This window comes from Apteryx rowi, unplaced genomic scaffold (genome assembly GCF_003343035.1).
Source record: "Apteryx rowi isolate R43461 unplaced genomic scaffold, aptRow1 scaffold_157, whole genome shotgun sequence".
Classification (NCBI taxonomy): Eukaryota; Metazoa; Chordata; class Aves; order Apterygiformes; family Apterygidae; genus Apteryx; species Apteryx rowi.
The window spans coordinates 31,321-52,334 of NW_020447830.1; the positions used below are offsets into that span (position 1 = coordinate 31,321).

General features: G+C 39.1%; 1 protein-coding gene across 1 annotated transcript in view; it reads left to right on the top strand.

Moving 5' to 3' along the window:
• Positions 1-20,803, top strand: part of CDC5L (cell division cycle 5 like) — a 37,645-nt gene extending 16,842 nt beyond the window's left edge. Inside the window, exons 14-16 of the mRNA XM_026059406.1 lie at positions 2,001-2,198; positions 16,572-16,784; positions 20,337-20,803. Of these exons, the coding sequence (XP_025915191.1) occupies positions 2,001-2,198; positions 16,572-16,784; positions 20,337-20,441 (516 nt within the window). The 3' untranslated portion in view covers positions 20,442-20,803. The remainder of the gene's footprint in view (positions 1-2,000; positions 2,199-16,571; positions 16,785-20,336) is intronic.
• The last annotated feature ends 211 nt before the right edge of the window (positions 20,804-21,014 follow it).

The window sequence follows — 21,014 nt, forward strand, 5'->3', positions numbered from 1 at the left end:
ACTGGAAGAGCTCAGTGGGCCGTGGGCAGTCTGTCCTGTTTTGCATTGTAATCCCAAGTGAAATAGCAGTCCTGTACCATGGGTTCTAGTTCAGGATGTTCATTTGTTTAAATAGCTGCAGATGTTCCATTTTGCCACCAAGTTCACACGCGTAGTGCTGTGTTAGCTCTTTCAAAGAGTTTTACCTGTGAAGTTTTGCCAGTAACCTTTGGCCAAATGCTTACAGGCATAAAAATGAATGGAAAGGACAAGTCATGTGTCACCAGATCATCTGAGTTTTATGCAGACTCTGGCTATCTGAGACTTACACTTTGAACAATAGCTGTGGTATCTCGGCACCTAAATCCCATGTTCTTTAAAGTGACTCTAAGGATATACAAACAGATTTTAAATCTGTCTGCCTGAGCATATCTGATTCATGCTTCAAGAGTCTAAAAAGAGAAACACTGAACAGTATGTACTTCCAATTTGTTGTTAAATGAAAAATTATACTTGAAGATTTCTTAGCAGGAGAAGTTAAAGATGGAAAATACAGTTAGATCATGAATTTCTCTGCCCTGCCAAAGTGAGATTGTTCCCTTAGGAACACTCTCTGAGTGCTTTCTCTGGTTTGTTTTGAAGTGCAACAAGAATTGGGTTTTCTATCACTTCCCTTAGAGACTATTACACAGTCCAGTAGTTTTTGTCTGGAAACTTTCTTCAGAGTCCCTGGAAATTTTCTTAACTGATAGACAGAACTTTTTTGCTTCTTTGCTCCTGCTTGCTGTCTAACATTTAGAGTCATATCCCGTCTTTGTCTAAAATCAAATGAGTTTATGATGAACCAGGAAGCTTTCCCATCTCTGAGCTCTCATCTGGGGCTTTTTTTTTTTTTTGCTTTCTTCTTCTTTTTTTTCCTTTTTTTTTCCTTTATTTCTTTATTTTTTTTTTAAGAATATCTTCCTACTAAAATCCCTTCATAAAATGTTCCTTTCTTTTCCTGATGTGTAGTCCTCTTTTGGGAAGGATTAGCAGTGGTGCTAAGCACAGCCCTCTAAGCTCATAAAGCTGTGGAACTCTTTTGCTATCACAACTAGATATTCTTAAGTAATTCCTCACAGTGTACAAATAGAAGCTAATTGAAAGTGAACCTTTTTAGCAACGTCTGGTGATGCTTGAATTACTTACTTGCCCATGTTCTGTTCTAAAACATAAGTCTGCTTGCTGTGATGAGATATCTGATATGGAAATTTGTGGTGTGCATGTAAATCTGTTGAAAGGAAGGAGGTGCACTTACAATCAATGAAGTCCAGATTTGCAAAGATGTTTAGGCCTTAAGCTACAAATGAAATCTGGAGGTGCCTACATAGTTTTGTGGACCTGACTCTTTGCTAAAAAATTAGCATTGCAAGAACAACATGAATTTTTTCAGTTCACCTTAACTTACTTCATAAACTGCACTGGAAACAGCAGCATGCCCAAATCCCACAACAGAAACACAGAACAAACAGAAGTGTTTTAACTACAGTCAGAGGATTCTTTCCTTCATTGAATCTTATACAGCTCATCCGTTAATATTTAGAGTTGACTTTCCAGATTGTGTAGATTTTGCAAGCAAAAGGAAATGAAAAGTGATTTTTGTTTCATAGAACAGCTGCTTCTGCATGCACAGTTGTCCCTCCCTTCTAGGTCCTTGCTTTTATCTCTGTTCTTCTGCAACAAGATGAGGTATCTAGCTGTGCCACTGCTTTCATTAGCTACAGCAGAGTGATGTCAGGTTTGGCCAAATTATATAAAATGAGGGATAGTTGCTCTGCGAGTAGCCTTCTAGCCTGGGTTTCATTTATAATCCACAGCATCTGTGTTAGATTTCATAGTTAGCTTAACCTGATGGTGAGCTTTTAGTATGAAAAGAGAAACTGCCCCTGTGAATTGCACACTGAAGGATTGAAAACAACAAGAGGAATTTTCTTGTATCCTGTGTATTGTAACTGCAATTTATTTCTCATCATTTCCAACAGGCACAAGATCTACTGGCACAAGAGATGGAAGTGGTAAAGCAAGGAATGGGGCATGGAGAGCTCTCAAGTGAAGCTTATAACCAGGTGTGGGAAGAATGTTACAGCCAGGTGTTATATCTGCCTGGACAGAGCCGCTACACAAGAGCTAACTTGGCCAGCAAAAAAGACAGAATAGAGTCACTTGAAAAGAGACTTGAGGTTAGTGTCACTTTTTCTCTGCTTTTGTGCTTTTTTGTGCTTTTTTTTTTTTTTTTTTTTTTTTAACTTCTCGCTGGCTTCGGGTTTTTGTTTCATTTCCTTTAAATAAGAGTTACAGGTTACTCTAAATTATTTGGATCTCTTGGTGGGTTTCCTTTTGAAAAGGTTGTTAAGAAATTCTCCAAGGGACTTTGTAGATGCTCTTGAGGTTTAAAACATCTTCTCTCATCCTACTCCTTCTTTCTTAAAGTATTCCTAGAGTATTCTCCTACATAATTTCCCTTTCTACTATTAGATGTAAGACTCCTTACCTTCTTCTCAACTGGAGAGAAAGTCAGGCTTTATTCTGTTTTAATTCCATGTGGATTCTTTGCTGTTTTCTTGATCTCTGGATCACATACCTGATCTCTCTAGTTTTGCACTCTGTCTTAGATAGTGGCTGGTATGAGATATTTCACAGAAAGATGCTAAAAACACCAGCCTCCCTCTCCCAAAACTCTTCTCAAGTTCTCTTCTGAATTGCTTATGCTTAGGGCTTGGTTTCTGATTTATGAGAATTTATGGCATATACCTTCCAAATACTTTACCATTGACAATTACATAAATAAAAGTCCAGACCCCGCTGAATTCTTGCCAGACTGACATCCTCTGCGAATGCCAGTGATCCCCTAAAAAAGAGGACAGTTGATGTTGTGATTCCATTCCATTTTATCAGAAAATATTAGGCTTCCTTATGTATGTATTTTAAACTCAAAGTTAGAGTTTGGTGTTGTGTGTTTGCTTAACAATTTTTTTCTGTAAGTGTAAAATGCTAGAATTTAGATAGCAACCTCTCACTGATGTGTCTGCAGTTTGAGTACTATAGGAGGACACTGGTACCAGGAGACCAGCAAATGAAACTAAACCCTTCTCTGCTTTCAGAGAGCCAAAATCTGCACTTCCTGGATTACTGCTCTTCCTTTGAGCTCCTCCGTAGACTGCTTCATACGTTTAGCCTCAAATCTATTTCTTGTCTTCCATGCCAGCTCTGCCCAATTCCTCTGTCTTACTTGTTGCTTGTAGGTAGAATCCAGTATACCTGCCCAGTTAACTGGTTGAGACTAAGCTGCAAGGAGGGCACGTGCATGCAGAGTCTCCCCCAGTCAGGTTAATGTCCTGATCTGTATGGAAAAAATACAGTCTCTGCAGATTACTCTTACTTCTCAGATCATTTTCCTGATCCAGTTTGTGATGTGGCTTTGAGGACCCCTGTGCTAACAGGGTACTGAGATTGGGTCACTCTTGTTTGGGGGTTTTGGTTTGTTTCAGAAGCAGTGCTAGGTCAAATTATTGTCAGATTATGGATAAGGGTTTTGGGGGTTTTTTTTGTTTTTTTTTTTGGTAAAGAGCAAACTTGCAGTTTCCTGATATGATTAGCTTGGGGGAGGGAGAGGAGGGAAAGGGAGAGATCATCTGAGGTATGTTGCACTAAGTAGAAGAAAGCAGTTCAAGTCTTTTGACATTGATTTCCCTTGTCCTGTCCCATCTTCATAGTATTTCAGCCAAATACTCCCCACAAAATGCAAAAATACACAGCTTTCATGAGACAGAGTTTTAAATGGTTTCTTCCTGCAGAACATGTGTTGGTTCAGACTTAGAAGAAGTTATTAACTGTTTCTCAAAATACCATTTTAGCCTAAAAGTCTCTTCAAATTATGCAGGCATGAGACTTTTCTTTTTCAACAGTAAAAGGAAACTCCATTTTAAGTGCTGTTGTGTTTAACATGAACATGCCTCCTGTTGCTAGAAGTAAATGTTCTTGAACAGCTACTACCACAGAAATAAACCGGAAAGGCTGACTTGTCACTTGATTCATATATGTGAAATGCAGAGTGAATGCATGTTCTGTAAAGTCTGTTGGTCAAGAGTGCCCTCCACATGCACCACTCGGCGGCTGTTACTCAGCCGTTTGGGCCAGGAGCAGTTCACATCCATGTAGCTTATTTGCTGGGTTAAGCTGCTGCATAGCATTAATAGAAGAGCACTTGTCATGCTGCTGCTCACCCAGCAGAGAGCACCGTTGCCCTGCCTAACGCTGCCTGCTCATTAAGGCTTTCGCTCACAGACGCTGCTCTACTGTATTTTCATAAAAACAGTATCCGAGTGCAGCAGCGCCCAATTTGCATGGCAGCAGGGGCTGTGCTGGCATCATGCCAGCAATCTGAGGGCTGTACCTAATTTGTGTACAAATGCTTTTGAAATTTAAATATCTTACGCCCAAAACTACATTAGAAGTACGTTATTAAAGTTGCAAAGTCAAGCAGTCAAAAGTTAGGGAATGCACAAGCAGCCTTACTCTGGCTGCCTTAATTTGCCTATGCATACACATTATGAGACAGTCTTTAATTACGTGATTACAGCCTAGTTTTTCCACAGACTCATTTACTGCACAGGGTGAATGATGCTTGCTTAATAAGTAGCTATTGAATATTTTGTTTTTCTCTTTATTGTTCAAGTGTGTGGCCCTGTGTCTTTATGCTGCATACTATTTCTCGAGTCTGAATTGGTTACTTCTGTGTGGGCTTTCTTGTGCTGGTGATCTCTGTTCATCTCCTCCCCGTATTTCAATGACGGGTTGTTAGTGGTACACTCACTAAGGATACCGAGACAAAGAAAGTAAGATCAAATCATCCATTCATCAAACTGCTGTTGCTTTCATTCGCTCTGTAAGTGTGCATTGCTCGGTAATCACAAGATGGTCACCCAGAAAGCAAAGCGCAAATCAGAGGGCCAGTCTATGAAGAATCTGATTTCATGTATTTACCCAACATTGCTCAGAACTCCATAGAAGAGCTAGTTAACAAAATCCAGCTATGTCTACGTTCAGTTGCTACAATCATGGGACTTAGTGTCTCACTAGTGTAGCTACAGGTCTTCAGATCAGCTGGGAGCTTTGAGCAGTGCTGGAAAAGGGTGTAATTGCTTGGTGCACGGGTAGAGTGAGAGACCAAGCTTGGGTATGCCTTCAAATCACCACATACCCCAGATCAGTCAGGTGTCCAGGGTCTGCAGAGCTTGCCGTGCCCCAGAGCTGCAGGTGCAGGGAAAATACTGCGCTGCCTTCTACTAGCATTTGTTGAGCGTAGGTACAATCTTGGTAGAGTTAAGTTTGAGCTCAAAATCTCTCCCAAATATGTGCAAACTGCAGTTTACCGTGGTTCTGTAGCCTGACCTATTTAGAAGGTTCTTCTCAAAAGCAAGGAAGCATATAGTTTTCAAAGTACAGGTCACCAGTTGAATCTTTTTTTTTTCTTTTTAATAATAAATAAAAAGCATAGCAATTTAAGGAACAAATGAATATACAATGAAAATGAAAAGCACAGCAATTATTTTTTTTCTACCCTTATTCTCAAAAATGGTAAAACCACCTTCATTTTAATGTTTTTTCCAAGGAAAGTTGTCTGAAAGCAATATCAGTTGAAATAGATATTTTAATGGGAAGTATCAGGCAATCTTAATGAAAAGCAGGGATATTAGCTCTGCTTTCAGTACCCCAGGATATTTGCTTGTACTCTTGCATCCTTTGAGAGAGGAGTAGAAACTGTAAAACACTTTGCCAGCAGCAGAAACTGCTGTTGGTCAGCTTTTGGGGCTGCCTCTTCCCCTTCAGACTGCACTAAGAACTGTAGCAAAAAACGTGAGAGTTTAGTAGTATTTGCTAGAGACAGCTGCACATTGGGGTAGTCGCTGCATAACACTTCCATATGGGACTGCAAACACCCTGCAGATCTGGTGCAAAAAAGCCCGTTATTTCTAGTGCTGTCTTCACTGCTTAGAGATTGCTGGGTGGATTGATGGCATGAACGAAGGCTCGTCTTTTCCCTAATTGGCCTCTTTTCACTGCCTGAGTGATTTAGTGATGGTGGTCTCGTGTCCGCTGACATGACATTTGTCTCGCTCAAATTGATTGGGATATCGCGAACAGATTTGTGCTGTTACTGATGGGCTCAGGCAGGCAAAGCAGAGCAGTTGTGGAGAGCTGCTGTTTGGCGAGATACCCTGTCCAGGCATAATCAGCGATAAGGTGCAATTCAGTGATAATTTTAATTTTTTGATGTACGTTATGCATTAGTAATACTTTTCATTCTTATTTTGAGCATTTTAGACTCTTTGAATATGGTACTTATTTTGCCGAAGAGCGTTACAAGGTTCATGTATGAACTTTTTCATGTTACCAGTAGACAGTTTCAAGCCCATGCAAGTTGGTCTCCGTGACCTCACTGTATGTCTGTGGTACAACTTAGATTTGCTTGACTCCAGGTGGGATTTTTGATCTTTCCAGCAACTTCTAGAGGTTTAGCATATTTGCTCAAGACTAGACTAGCCTGCAGGGTTAAATCCTTTCAGGAATGGGAGTTCTCTGAGGTGCACAGTGGCATTTAGTGCTGCTACAGTTCTCTGCAACACTTGGTACTTCCTTCTCTTCCGAGCAGCCTGTTTATAAAGTAAAATATTCCTACCTAAACTTCCTAGTTTAACATATACCCTATCAGGTAAAGTGAGATAGTAGAGGCATCTATTTAACAAGCTAGTTGCTTCCCTTTGTAATTCAGAACATAACAACTTCCTGCCAGCATTACTTTGTCTTTGAAGAGTGTTCATAATGTTGGCTTGCAGCATACAGATACTTTTCTACCAGTGTGGTAGTTATGTCATCATTTCAGTTGATTGCTAAATTATAAACATTATTGAAAGTCTGCGGGGGAGGAAACTCCAGTTACAATGTATATGCAAAGCACAGTGAATTATCCATCCCACAGTAAGATTTGCAATATCTTGTTGTGTAACCACAATGTACTGAAGCTGCATTGGCTAGTGCTCTTCTCTTGCTTGCTACTTTGTACACAGTCCTAATGAACAATATGGTAATTTCCCAGACCAAAGAGGCCATTTTTGCTTTTCATTGCAGCCCAAGCCCTCTGAATTAGCTTTCACTGGAAACCAGTGTCCTAGCTGGATTTTTGTGGATTGCATGCTATGTTCTACTACAAGGTGTTTCAGTTAACTAGTTTACTGGAGATTGTATTTTTATTTTCTCTAGCTTCCATGTTTCTAAAGCTTGCAATTTCTGTTGCATTTTCAGGTGTGCTGTTATTGAGCTAACTACCTGTAGAAAATAAGAGAAGAAATTAAATAAGAATTTATGAGAGAAGTTAGTCATAAGACTAAAATATGATGGCATCTATGGAGAAGTTGAGCAGTAAACTTTTGTGGTCAAATGTATTCATTTGTACTACTGTGTTACCTTAGTGAAACCCCCTTTTTTTAACAAGGTCTGTGGAAATACAGTTGGCCGCAGAGGATCATGTCACAGTTGTCAGTATTCTTGAATATTGACTGTTCAAATTCTAATAGAGAACTATTTATGCAAGACAGCTATTGTTGTGTCTGATCTCTGCTTAATGTACAATTGATCATCACTTTCCAAGTCTATTTAACAAAATAGTTTTGGAGAGAACATACTTTTCTTGCACAACATAAATAAATGGCAGATCCTTCAGGAATCATCTTTACCTGTGTGTGAAAACACTTTAGCTGCTGCCAGAAAGGGACAGTGCTACATAACGGCAGGAGGGAGCTGGAGAGAGTTACATCTGCCCTTGCACCAGTGCTTTTGTAACTCTGCAGTAATCTGGTCCAGTTCATTGAACTGGTAGAAAAATAATTAGATTAAGAAGCAGGTCCCTTTCCACAGCAGCTGGCTGTTAGTTCAGCTTAACCATAACACGAAGTCACAGTTTTGTTCGCAAAATTTTGGAATATTTGTGGGACCCGTAATGAAGTTACTACCCCTAACCTTGCTGATGAGGAAAGCAGTAAATAAAAGTTAATCTGTTGCCAAGTATCAATGTCTACAATAAAAAATATATATCTTTTAAGGAAAGATAAACTGATTTAGTCTGAAATCTTCAGTTTTCTTTCTAGCGCAACTGAATATTCAGTGCCTAGTTTTGAGCAAGTCCCAGGAGTTCAGATTCAATGCACCTCGTTTTAGCTTCCTAACTAAAGCAAATGGGATAGGACTGTAATTGCCTTAGGCTCCCTTCATTGTTGGTAGAGAGACAAGGTACCTCCTGAGAGCAACTTGGCCCACTTAAGCATTGAATTTCCCTCTTGAGGCACCTGTTTTTCTCTTTTTGATTACAGAGGCACCTAGAGTGCATCAGATAAGTGAAACAGAGCTAGGTCTTAATGCCTCTCCGTCCCTAGAACAGGAGTAATGCCTGCCTTATAGGGCACTGCGGTTTTGTTTGTGAAGCCCTTGTAGGGCTGTGATTGGAAATCAGTATCTAAAACTGCCAAATTTTAAGTATGCTTGTAATACCTGGAGAGCAGTGGTCTTTTCCAATCACAGCTTGTTGAGTGGAGCTGGAGCTTTGCATCTTTGCATGTGGCAAGTCTGGAATAAAAACCATTGTCCACTGTGCTTGTGATGAATTAATTTAAATTTGAGACTTTTTGTTTTTTCCCCCACAATTTACATTTGCAGTCAGAAGCCCCCCCAGCCTCTCTTCATCACCATGAGCATGTTCTGGGGTTTGAAGTCTGCTTGGGAAGGAGGGAAGAGATCCAATTGTATTCAAATCTTAGTAGTCCTCTAGGACTTCAACTCTTACAGCAATGACATTTCCCACGCTGCCTGTTGAACAGCTTTGGGAAACAGAACTATTCTGCTGTTAAACTGTTATTTTCAAAGGGAAATGCAAGTAGTTGGGTTTTGTACCAAGTCCCTGACTGGTAAGACTTATTTTGGGACCTTTGGAAGGAAACAGATGAATGCTAATAAGACAGTTCTTCATATTCCTGCTTCTGCAACCTTACCTGTGTATCAGAAATTGGTCTTCAGATTAGCCTGGTATGTTGTGCTTGCTTTGTTCTTCCTAGGTCATGATGTCTGTAGGGTTGGATAACTCTTCTGTATAGAAACGAGCCTTTATCCAGTTGATGGACTTGATGCTGTGAGTGTAATAGAACTCATTCCGTGTCCCCAGTCCAGGATGTGCCAACACATCTAAATGGATCAGGAAATGGACACTTGAAAAAATGTTTTTTAAAAATGAGATTAAATTGGGTAGCAGGTACCATTTGGCCAGTTGCTTGTAAAGTGGTGGAAATTCCACCCTCGCCCCCAATCTCTAAAACCACTAGTTTCTTATGTGTTGCTGTGGTGAAATCAGGTTATACCTTTGGAAATGTAATTCATAAGGGGAACCCATGTGTTTAGGAATAAAGTTCAGCATCACTGTTGAAAAATTTTTTTTTGACAGAGAAATATATAAATTAATACAATCAGTGGCTGGAAGCCACCTCACCAGCAGACCTGTTAGCTCTCCAGAGGCTATCCTAATGCAAAGCAGTCTCATCATTTGTGAATGTTGTGCCAGTGTGAATTGCTGCTGCTGAAGTAACTTGCTTCATTGATGCTTGCCTAACGATAGCTGCAGGAATGGAGTAGTAGTGACTGCTGCAAGCTGTTAACTCGATTACATCAAGTGGCTTCTGTCATGTATTAAGAGGGAACCAAGCTATCTGCTAACTTGTTTGTTGCACGAGCTTCCACAAGATTGTTAACTTCTTCTCTGGAAGAGACCAGTCTGAGAACTCTGGATTTCCAGTGATAATTTTTGAAGGTAGTTCTGCTGCACTTGTTGCCATATTGTCTTATCAGGCACAGTAGTAATCCATTTGCTTACAGTTAATCAAAGCTGCTAGCTTGAGGTGGTTGTTCCTGTCTGTTATCCTATTGTATTTTTTTTTTTTTTTTTTACCAGGGAGAGATGGACAGATTTCAGAAAAGCTGAGTAAAAATACATTACTTTTTCTTGTCTTTAATCTGTGCTCTTCTAGCTGTGTCCCTGCTGTGATTGTGATACATGGGTATCACTGATAATACTGCTAGTCTGAGAAGCAATTCCCAAATAAAGGTACTCAAAAGAGGCTCTAATCTACATCACTTTAGATCAACAGTGATTGCTAACTTATCCAGTCGTTTTCTGTATTATTATACATCTAGATAGTTGGAAGCTGTGAACTTCTATGGGACCACTAGCTCTTGATATTCTATGTGCTTTGCACTATCTTTACTCAAAAAACAGTCCTACCAAATCATATTATGATATTTGAAGGCGAGTTGTCATAATTCTTGAAATGTATTTCACATTGAAATTACTGTTGGTTTATTAGTTTTGACTATGGGTAGAGAGAGTAGCCTTCTACAGATATCAGTAAATCATAGTGATATATGATCTACATAATAAAGTACAAAATAGTAGTTTATCCTGAGGCCTCCCTATTTAACCAGGAGAAGGCAGCTTTATATTCCTGTGCAGTCTATGAACATTTGGACTAATTTCAAGTCTGAAGTTGCAGTTGTATACAGCACTACCTTAAATCAGGGGACACTTGTGACTGAATTTTTTAATGAAAAACTCAATGTGGTCTGAGTAAGTTAGAATTAGATCATACTTTGCCATCTCAAAATTACACACTCTGTACCTTTTTAACTGCTCTGATACTGATCAGTACCTTCTCTTAATGATCCTTTATCCTCGTTACATTAAGTAAGCACCATCTTCAGTGTCACAGAAAAATGCTGAAATTGTGTTAAGCCCTGGAGTAGATACTGTTGGTTAGCTGAGCTAATGCTAATGATGAAGTCAGTTTGATRGATTTGAGCCCATTTATATTCTACATTTGATTTGATTTGAGCCCATATTATTCTACATCAGAAATGCAATTGTTTGTTTGACAGTAGCTCCAAGAGCCTCCAGCTGAGATGACTGTTCTCATTAGCTAACCTAGAGATAGGCACACATGTTGTGGTAGAGTGCATCACCGCACTTGTTCAGGCAAATCCCCTAAACATGCAGAGGATGCCCTGGCGTTACAGTCATCGTTATCCCTGGGATGGTTTGAAATGCTGGTGAACCTGTTCACTGTAACCTGGTGTTGAGCGGAAAGCTGTGCTCTTGGTGTGAATTACCTCATTCCAGCTATTCTGGTTGCCTGAGTCCAAATGTGGCAAGTTCACAAACCCTGCTACTTTAAGTTAATCCAGCTCATGCCAACAGAATTGAGTATGGGAGGGCTGCTTGTGGGTCTGAGTTGAGGAGGGAAGTTATAGTAACATTTTGAGTGTTCCTATATAGATTCCAAGAGTAACCTATGCAGCAGCATAACTGGAGCTGGCAGGGGATTTCTCTGCACAAGCTAAACAGCTTTATGATGATATGTGGATTCTCCAAGGTCATGAAACAAGTTGATTTACTTTTGACTATGGCTCTGGTACAACACTTCTGTCACGTTTTTTTACCCATCCGGCATGATCCTAAAGATCAAGAAGAAAACAAGAATATCTGCTGGTGTAATGGAGAGAAAACAAAACAAAACACTGTGTATGAAAAAACACTCCTCTGAACTGAGGAGGAGTGTCCTCAATAGATGTAGTGATACAAGGAACTGTGCAAATGTAGTGCTAAATGAGCTTGAAAGGTTATCTAGAGCCCTGCTTCACGGTCAGTTCTACCTAAAACCTTCCCAGTGGATGTTTGTTTAATCTTAAAGGGAGATTAGTTTAATCTTAAGAGGAGATTCCATAATTCCCATAGGCAGTCTTTCCCAATTCTTTCTTGTTGTTACAACTGACCTTCTATCTAAAATTTCTTTGCTAAATTTAAGTCTCTCCTCCTTTTTGAGTGGACATAAGAATTCTTTGTTCACAGTGATCTTTTGAATATTTAAAATATGTTGTTGTTGTATTTTCACTCATTTTCTCAATTTTGTTGGATTAAAAAGACCCTCCTTTTTTTTTAATCCTCTTTTTTAAGTCATGTTTTATAAACCTCTAATTACCTTTGTTGTTCTGTTTTGGATTCTTCATTTGGTGTCTCATGCAGTACCAAAAACTGGACACAATTCCCTAGTTCAGGCCTTACTAGGCATGAGGGAAGGCTCTTATATAAAAGAGGCTTGGGATGAGATGAGGCTCTTACACTTGCCCTAAAATCATGTATCATTCTACCCCTTGCCCGTACATGCTGTTCCGTTTTGCTGTAGCCAGTACAAAAGTCAGTGGAACCAAAGTTGGCCAAGAAGCAGTACAAAATAAACAACTAAGTAGAGAAATCTTTCAGATGTCTTTACAATTTCTGCTAGATTCATGGGGGAAATGGTTGTCAGATTTTACTGAAATGCATTTCTTAGCTTTAAGCAAATAATGTCGACTACTGTTTAAACACACCTCTTCATAACTGCTTGGAATTTTTAACTTGGTATCTGAGCCTTAAAATTTTACGAAGCTTGAACTAAAATTATATGCAGTTGTTGGCATTAATGCAGCAGTCAGCAATTTTTATTAAATAGTATTTGTTAAAAAAGTTGAGACCTGCTTTTGACCTTTCCATAGTAGGTCCTAAAACCCTGTAGATGGGAGGGAGGAGGAAAGGTGGTGAGTGTTCACATTTCTCTCTACAAGCTGGGAAGGAAGAAAGGGCCCTTATTTCTGGTTTCAGATACCGTGCTTGGAAGACTTTTTTTTTTTTTTTTGTTGGACAGCAGTTGAGGCCTATAGTAATCCAAATGGACAAGGAGCTGAGTAGAAAAGCAAAGTCTGAATAGCAGTATGCAAACTAAGGCTCTCTAATAATTAAAAATAAGAATATCCAGAAAAATGCAGAAATACTAAGTCCAGTTCTCATTATCTGAAAATTTGAGCACTTAATAATAAACCTTGGATTTGGACTGGCTTCATCTTTCTTGGAGAACAAAAATGCTTCAATGTATCTTGCTCACTAGACCAGTAGACCCTTAGGGTGGGATTCATCTGCCTGACCTTAGGCAGCCACTTCTGAGCCAGCAGCCTGTGCTCCCCTCGCAGACGGTGGAGAGGAATAAGCACCTCTGTGTCAGGCTTAGTCTCGTTCTAGGGCAGTTACCTGCCCTGGGTTAGATGAGCCATGTCCTAGAGCTGCCGGTTTCTCTCCTGTTTATGGAAGGATCTGGGGTGACAAGCTCAGATATTGATGTCTAAAGCCAAGCAAGGTGAATCCCAACTGAGGTATGTAAAAAGTGTGGGACCAACCGAGTACTGCCACTACTGGTGGTATTTGAAGCGTACTGACCCTTCAGGGCTTCTGACCCCAGTGCCCTGCCCCAGCCTCCTTTCTGCATGATGGAGATTTATAACTGTTTTGCATGTCCTCAAGTACTTGGTGTTTAACATTTGAGTAGAAAATTAAGTTATTGACAGATTTGCACTCAGAAAGACAGAGTAGCAGGACTTTTCTAAATGGTCTATTTTAGAGACCATTGTGTCCTAGAACAATGTCATTTTGCTTGGAGATTCATTTGGCACCAAACATACCCTATGTAGTCTGTAATACAGTGAAACAACGCAGGACAACCTTTCTTTGTTACATTAGACCTCTGCTGAAATAAAATTCTGTTTGTCTGTACATCCATTTATTCTATGGTCTGTAAATGTCAGTGGTTCTCAACGCACGTTTTTCATTCAAGGAATAGTAATTGGAAAATAGTTCATTTACCACACAGCTGTATTTGTTGTTGCAGTAGTAGCATATTATTTACCAGTGAAGACATTTAAAGCTTTCATACTTTTCCATCAGAGAGTATCCTCACAAATCCCTAATCTATTTATTTAATTTTCTCTAGATTTATATAAATATTGAAAAAGAGGCGCCTTTCTGTATGCTTAAAGCACCTTGGGCATAACTTAAAACTGCATTGCAAACAGTATCTGAAAAGTGTAGCAGTCTGCATCTGTCTCCTCAGGAGCAAACTAGACAGCTCAGAAGGTCAGATTTCTCTTTCCCTCCTCCATTAACAGTTTTCTCCTTTTCCAGTCGCTTTGTTTATCTCTGCTCTGCATACTGAAACTGTTTTAAACAAGGGAATAAGTTGTTAAGGAGTAGGGCATTTTCAAAAAAACATGTAGCGATGTAATGAAGTATATTAATAAAGTTGGAATATTCAAAGGTTGATGAAATGCACTTTGCCATAGCTTGGTTCATAAAGCTGTAAAGACTATGACAAGTCCTAGTGGTTGGGGTTATCTGGCTCACTGAACTTATCACTGTACAGGACAGATTATAAAGTAGTTCTTTCCCTAGGGAGTTTAGTTTCATGGGTARAAGTGGATGATACATTAGGTAATCACAGGTCTCAAAGCAATGAAAAGTTTCTCTTTGGTTGATGGCTGTAATTTTTGTGTATGTAGGAATGTTAGCGAGCAAAACTTTGATTTTTAGTGAAACAAGGCAATGATTAGTGATGTAGCTACTGTGGTTCTAAGTTAAACTTGTGTTTTAATAGTTGGGAGACTTGAACATTTTTCTGCATCTCCTGCTCTAATACACCTTCTACTGTGGCAAAGCGCAAAATCTGATAAGCCCRATTCCTACTTTGTTGAGCTCAACATCTTTCACACAATGCTTTCTGGAAGGAAAAAAAAAAAWTTTTTTAAGAAAGAGCCTAAATCAACCAGGAATCCATACGTCCATATTTAGAGATGCTACACCTCACCGCAGCTTTGTTCAGTGGTATGTTCCTGTGTCATTTGTTGGTTTGTGATTCAGTGTTAAGGATTACCTTGGTGCTGTCCATCAGGCTTTAAAACTGCTGACAGCTATTTCAGTGCCTTGACTGTCCATTTAATTTTGCCCCACTGAATAAATGTACAAAAATATACAAAGGATTTTGGTACTTTTCACGCGTATAAATGTTATATCAAACATTTACAACATGTTACTGTGACTACGATTGTTTTTTTATTTTGTTGTGTCCCAGGTTGGCAGAATTTTGTAGTTTACACGTCCATTTCAAATTCTAACTCTGAGTTATGGCTTTAGAGGACTGACTTGGACTCCCTTGGGGAACCAAGACATGTAAATCCAGAGTGCGATGGGTAGCGCTTACCAGAATGATACAGGAGAGAGAGCTTGACTTCTAACACACTRATTGCTTTGTGGTTTTGATATCACATTTTAATCTCATCACTTTGTCATATCTGCCATGTACCGTATCAGATTGTAAAGTGTGGCTTTTTGCTTTTGACTTTTTCCACTGACCCTAGACAGTTAATTCATYTTTCTAACTCAATATCTGGCTGCCATTTGAAGATAATCTTATATTCTCACTTTGAGATCCATAAGGGGAAAAGCCCTGTGTGAAAGCAATGTTACTCTTGAGGCCACTGACGATTTCCATTTTTTTACTACAGCATAAGAGGGATTAATGTTGGAACATTATAGCAGCAATGTAGTAAGGCTGAATGGGTGTTAGGTAGGCGAAGTTACTTTATTTTAAAACAAAACCAGTTTCATCCACTTGCAATCTCATACCTGCATGTTCGCAATCACCAGGACATGTGTCCAGCATTCAGGTACCAAGCCACTTGCATCCAAGTGGTCTGTCCAGGATTCCTTGTGATGATACAGGGAACGAAGGGATACCAGCTGTTGAGGCCTCATGTTTCCTGGGTTCTTCTGAGGTTGGTGACCATATGCTTTTTATTTTAGATGTGTCTTTCTTACCTTTTAGTAGCTGATGGTTATTGGTGTCTCCATCCTCTGTGAGTTATCAGGATTTACTTTGCCCTTTGTCTCTTGAGCTGGGTGTCCCGAGAGGGTGCATGTAGACAGGTGATAGGACCTAGTTGCCATTCTGATAGTCCTTCTGATGTTCCTTGTGGTGCTTCCATACTTGAYGTTGCCGTTAATTGTCCGGTCAGACTGTTCTTAATGTTTCTGTTATGATTCTCKACCAGAAAAGTACAGATTCAGAACTGCATTAAGGTTCCTGCTTGCCTTTTTACATTACAGAATACAGTCTAGATAAATTCTGTTAGAGTAGGCAGAAGGATCGAAAGATGTGGCTGGTTTTCCAGGTAAAGAATATAATATATAAAAAGGAGGACATTGATCTCTATTTAGTTTTCCTTTACCAAGGTGCAAAACATCTCCTATATAAGTGGAAAGTTGCATGTCAAACTATTATATCTTGGCTGCCTACTTAGCTCAGCAACTGCAGTGATTCCTGTCTATAAAGCCTGTCTGTTCATACACCATGTAATCACCCCTGTTCTGGCTAGTGGATGTCACTCCTGGACTAACCTACTTCTAATGGAAAGGTCTCGATCCAGAAATCCTTCTTAGGTTGTTGTAAAATGTGCAGTGTGTGATTTGTCAATAGAAATCAGGGAACTGTTTCTTCCATTAGCTCTATACAGTTCTGCATAAATAAATATCTTTACTACTTTTTTTTTTTTTTCCTTTGAATTCTGGACAAATAAAACAATTCCTGATTTTGTCCTGACAGATAAATAGAGGTCACATGACAACTGAAGCAAAAAGGGCTGCCAAGATGGAGAAGAAGCTGAAGATTTTGCTTGGTGGTTATCAGTCTCGGGCAATGGGCCTCATCAAGCAGTTGAATGATTTGTGGGACCAAATTGAACAAGCTCATCTGGAGCTACGTACATTTGAGGAACTGAAGAAACATGAAGATGCTGCTATCCCACGGAGGCTGGAGGTGAGATTCCTAAGTGTAACCCATTTGRTCAAATACATACCTTTTTTACAGTGAATGGGCTTTGAAGTTCACAGCCAGAGGTTTTTATTAAGTTTTTTAATGATCTTTTTAAATTATACTTTTGGCAATTACAAGACTCTTCTGCCTTCCCCTTCAATATCAAGGATGCTGTGACATACATTGCTGTGGCATTACAAGCTGGGACTGATCTGCTAGTGGCTTCTTTTCCTTTGTTTTTGTTTGKTTTTTTTTTCCCTCGTGGTTTATTTTATTAATATTCTACAACATAGGTCTTCTACTGTTCCATGTCTATCTTAAATTTGGTTTGTTTTATGTTTTAATTACTATTAGAACATCTTACTGTAGATCTGAAACTTGTGTAAAGCCTCCTACTTCTGTGAAAGTCGGTGGTGAATGCCAGTTTGCACTAGCAGAGGATCTCCTTTCTTGTCACATGTTGATCATATTCTTCCCTTAAGCTRTTTGCAGCTGTCAGAGTTGTAGATAGTTGCGCTTTCATAAATCAGTATGATAACCTCATTTCAGGACTAGCTTTAAATGTGGCTCCCACTTTCAAAACCTGAGCAGTTCTGTAATTTTAGTTCTGAGCTATCCTCAGAGATCAGGCCCTTTTCCTGCAGTCCTCTTGCTGGCTAACTACACTGTGCTGTGCACTTGTGGTTTGGACATTGCTCCCAAATAACAGCCTGCGTTGCCAGTCTCGATCTGGTCATCATGGCTATGAGGAGGAAGATCCATCCTGCTTTCTCTTGAGCAGCCTTGATATAGAAGTGGCAGAAACAGGTACACTGAGATGCCTGAAAAACATGCCTCGGAGCCACCATACTTAGTTTAAATATTTCCAGGCGACTTGTTCTCTGTTTTATTCAGCTAACAAGCCAACCCTCACTTGCACAAACCTCAGCCAGTCCTCTGACAGTTCCCAGACTCAGGCTTGCTTTCCAAGGTTTTCTTTACCTCTTTCCGCCACTCCCTTTTTTTTCCAGAAAAGAGGGTTCTATATAGTCTCAAATTTTCTCAAGGACTTGCTATAACTTTTTGCTATAACTTGCTGTAACGTGTGTGGGTTTTTTGTTTTTTTTTTAAGATAAAATTTGTCAGTTCTTAATACTGATTCTGTCAGGATTGTTTAGAAATGCTGATAGATGTGTTTACAAACCAGGAAGTAATTATTTGCAAACATTAACAGTAAAATGTATTAAATAGCTTGATAGCTACTAGCAACATAGCTGTTTTTAGTAAATGACACTTTACTTGAGTCGTAAGCCTGAAGATGTGGCTTTCAAATTTATACAAAAATATTTAAAGAACAATGAAGATGTCCCATAACTAACCCTTGTGAAAGAGGTGAGCAAACTTGAGGCTATTCTAGTCTTGGCTTAAGTGATCCACTCCATCTACTGTGGCAAAGTCCCCAAACTCAGCAAGTGATCTTGATCTGGCAGGATTTCTAATATTTTAAGGTTATGGGGGGAGGAGGGGGACGGTTTATATACTGAATTGGAGAATGAGGATAAGCAGCCTTTGAATTGGCTGCGGCTTGGTCAGGAGAGCTACAGAAAAGCCCCAGTATCATCTTCTCACTTTTGTGCGTGTTTTATTTCAGTTAAGGTTTTATTTTGAAATCTCAATTAGAGGACGATGTATGAATTGGGAAGAACCCATATTGATTTTATTTYTTTTTTCAGATATCCAGCTTTATGTGTGCACAGGGTCAACAATTAGAATCTGTTTTGATTTTTATAATAAAGCAAACTCTGTATGGAAGTCATTAAGGAGAGGAAAGATGGACATCCTGTGTGTATCTCACGCAGTTGCATTTCCCAAGCATGTTTTAAACAGCTAGCACTAAACTGTAGATTATTGACTATTATACCACATCAGCTAAATATCATCAGCAGTACTATAAAGGCAATTTTCAATACCTGGATGTATTTACCTCTCTAAAAAGAGGTTTTTATTTTTAAAAACTGCCATGTTCTTGCGTTCTTACCATATTTTTTCATCTAAAATACATGCAGTGTGTTTCTTGCAATATCAGAGGTATTACAGATGGATTAACCAGGCTGCATCCTCATGTTTAAAAATATCGTTTCTACTTTTCCAGTAAAATGACCAGATTTTGATGCCTAATACAGGTATCATTACATTTGCTAAATACTACCCTGATTTTGGTGAGTGCTTTATCCTCCCACCTCTGTAAGTGAATCTGCTGTTGAACCTGGAGTTTGTTACATCATTAAACCACTTTTTGGCTATTTACAGTTATCTTATGATCTATATAATAGGTTTAATTTTTGGAAATTTTCCTAAGTGTTGTGTTAGCAGAGCTAGGGATGTACAAGTAGAACTGCAGCGTGCTTCTTTTCGAATGCGTTGTACTTGCTTGTTAACTTGTTGCAGTGGCTCAGCATGATCTATAGCAAGTGTAGCTTCAAAAAATTGCCATCTCACATTCTCTCCATTCTMCTATGGTTGAAGGCTGCCCCAGCTGTTTTAAAGCAAACAGTCTCCTGAGCCGAACTGTGCTCATCGGAGATGTTGCTTCATGGGTTATACAAGAAGTCTTTTTCATAATTCAGCTGAAGAGTTAATGCTTATTAATCACTGTGTAATAAAGTGGCAGATGAATATCATCATAGATGAATGTGAAACAATGCAGATGGAGGAAAAAACATCAGAACTTTGCCTGTATTGACTTTTACCACTCGGGAATACCATTGTGGTCTTAAAAAAGACAAGTCTGTGAAAACATCATCTCAGTAACAGTTCACAAAAAATAAATTTAGGAGTTATAGGAGGGAAATGGCATAGTAATAATTATTTTTGTTGTATCTACATTCACCTCTGACTCCTGAGTGTGGTTATGGTTCCCCCTTCCTCTCCATCCAAATCTTAAAAGGATGTCATAAAAACTGTACAAACAAAAAGCTACATGTATTGCAGAGCTGATCTTGGCTATGGAATGGCTTCCAAGAAAAACAAACAGACAAAAAAATACATGAGGATTCTTCAACCTGGAAGAGGAACAGGTTATTTCTATAAAATCTTTAGTGGCATGAGGAAGGAGTACAGATAAAAGTGTTTACTCTCTCTTCTGATACAAAAGCGAAGGATTATCAAATAAACTAGCAGCTGACAGTTTGACAATAACCAGAAGTATGTGTACCTTCAGACAGTGCACAGTTAAGCTGTGGAAGGCCTGGTCTCAGGACACTGGGTTAATAAGGAAGTTTACTTAAAAATATGTTTTGAACAAACTCATGGAAGAAGAATCCATAGATACCTGTTAAATGCAAAGACACTGCTTATGGGAATGTTTCTAATTTGAAATCTCTTCTTTGAAGCATTTGATATTAGCTGCTGTCAAAAACAGGGTGCTGAAGTAAGATGACCGTGATTCTTTGTCAGTCGCTTTGTTTTTAAACTARTTTCATCGCTCTCCTATCTCAGCCTGACCTTTGCTAACAGTCTGCAGGGGTGTGACTATTGGAAGAACTGACCAGTTGTTTAATTATGTTTCCCTTTCAGTGTCTGAAGGAAGATGTGCAGCGACAACAAGAGAGAGAAAAGGAGCTCCAGCAGAGATTTGCTGACTTCATGTTGGACAAAGAGACTTTCCAAGCRAAATATTAAAGCGCAAAATTCCTTTCTTCACTGATGTATCATTTTTAAAATGTACAGATACTTCTCAAGCAACTTTTGCCATCTGCCGCGGAAATCAAGTGTAGTCTGCTGTTTGCATCTTGTCAAGTTTTGTTCCTTTAATGGACTCTTCCAAATGCTCTAGGTATGATTGGCTTTGTCCAGTATTAAAAAATTGGATTGAAATGTCCAAAATTTTATTAAAAGAAAAAAATCACTCTGGGATGATTTTAGCCATGTCTTCATTTGCTAGGGTTATCACATTATTCCTCGTGTTTTGTCATTCTTAAGACCTGTAAGATACATGCCTGCAGAGTAATGTCTTTTGAATAAACCTGGAATGTTAAAAATAATTAAGAAACAAAATGCCTGTCTTTTAACTAAAGTGGAATCCCCTCTCCCCCCCACCCACCCCCAAGTCTTTTTCATGTTTCTGGTAAATCAGCTTTCTTTGCTGCACCTGCTTCATATTTTATTTTCAAAGACTGTCATTTGTAATAGGTAGGAGCTGGGCAGGGTAACCAGGGTCCATATAAAACCATGCTCCCAAATCTTTTCTGTGCC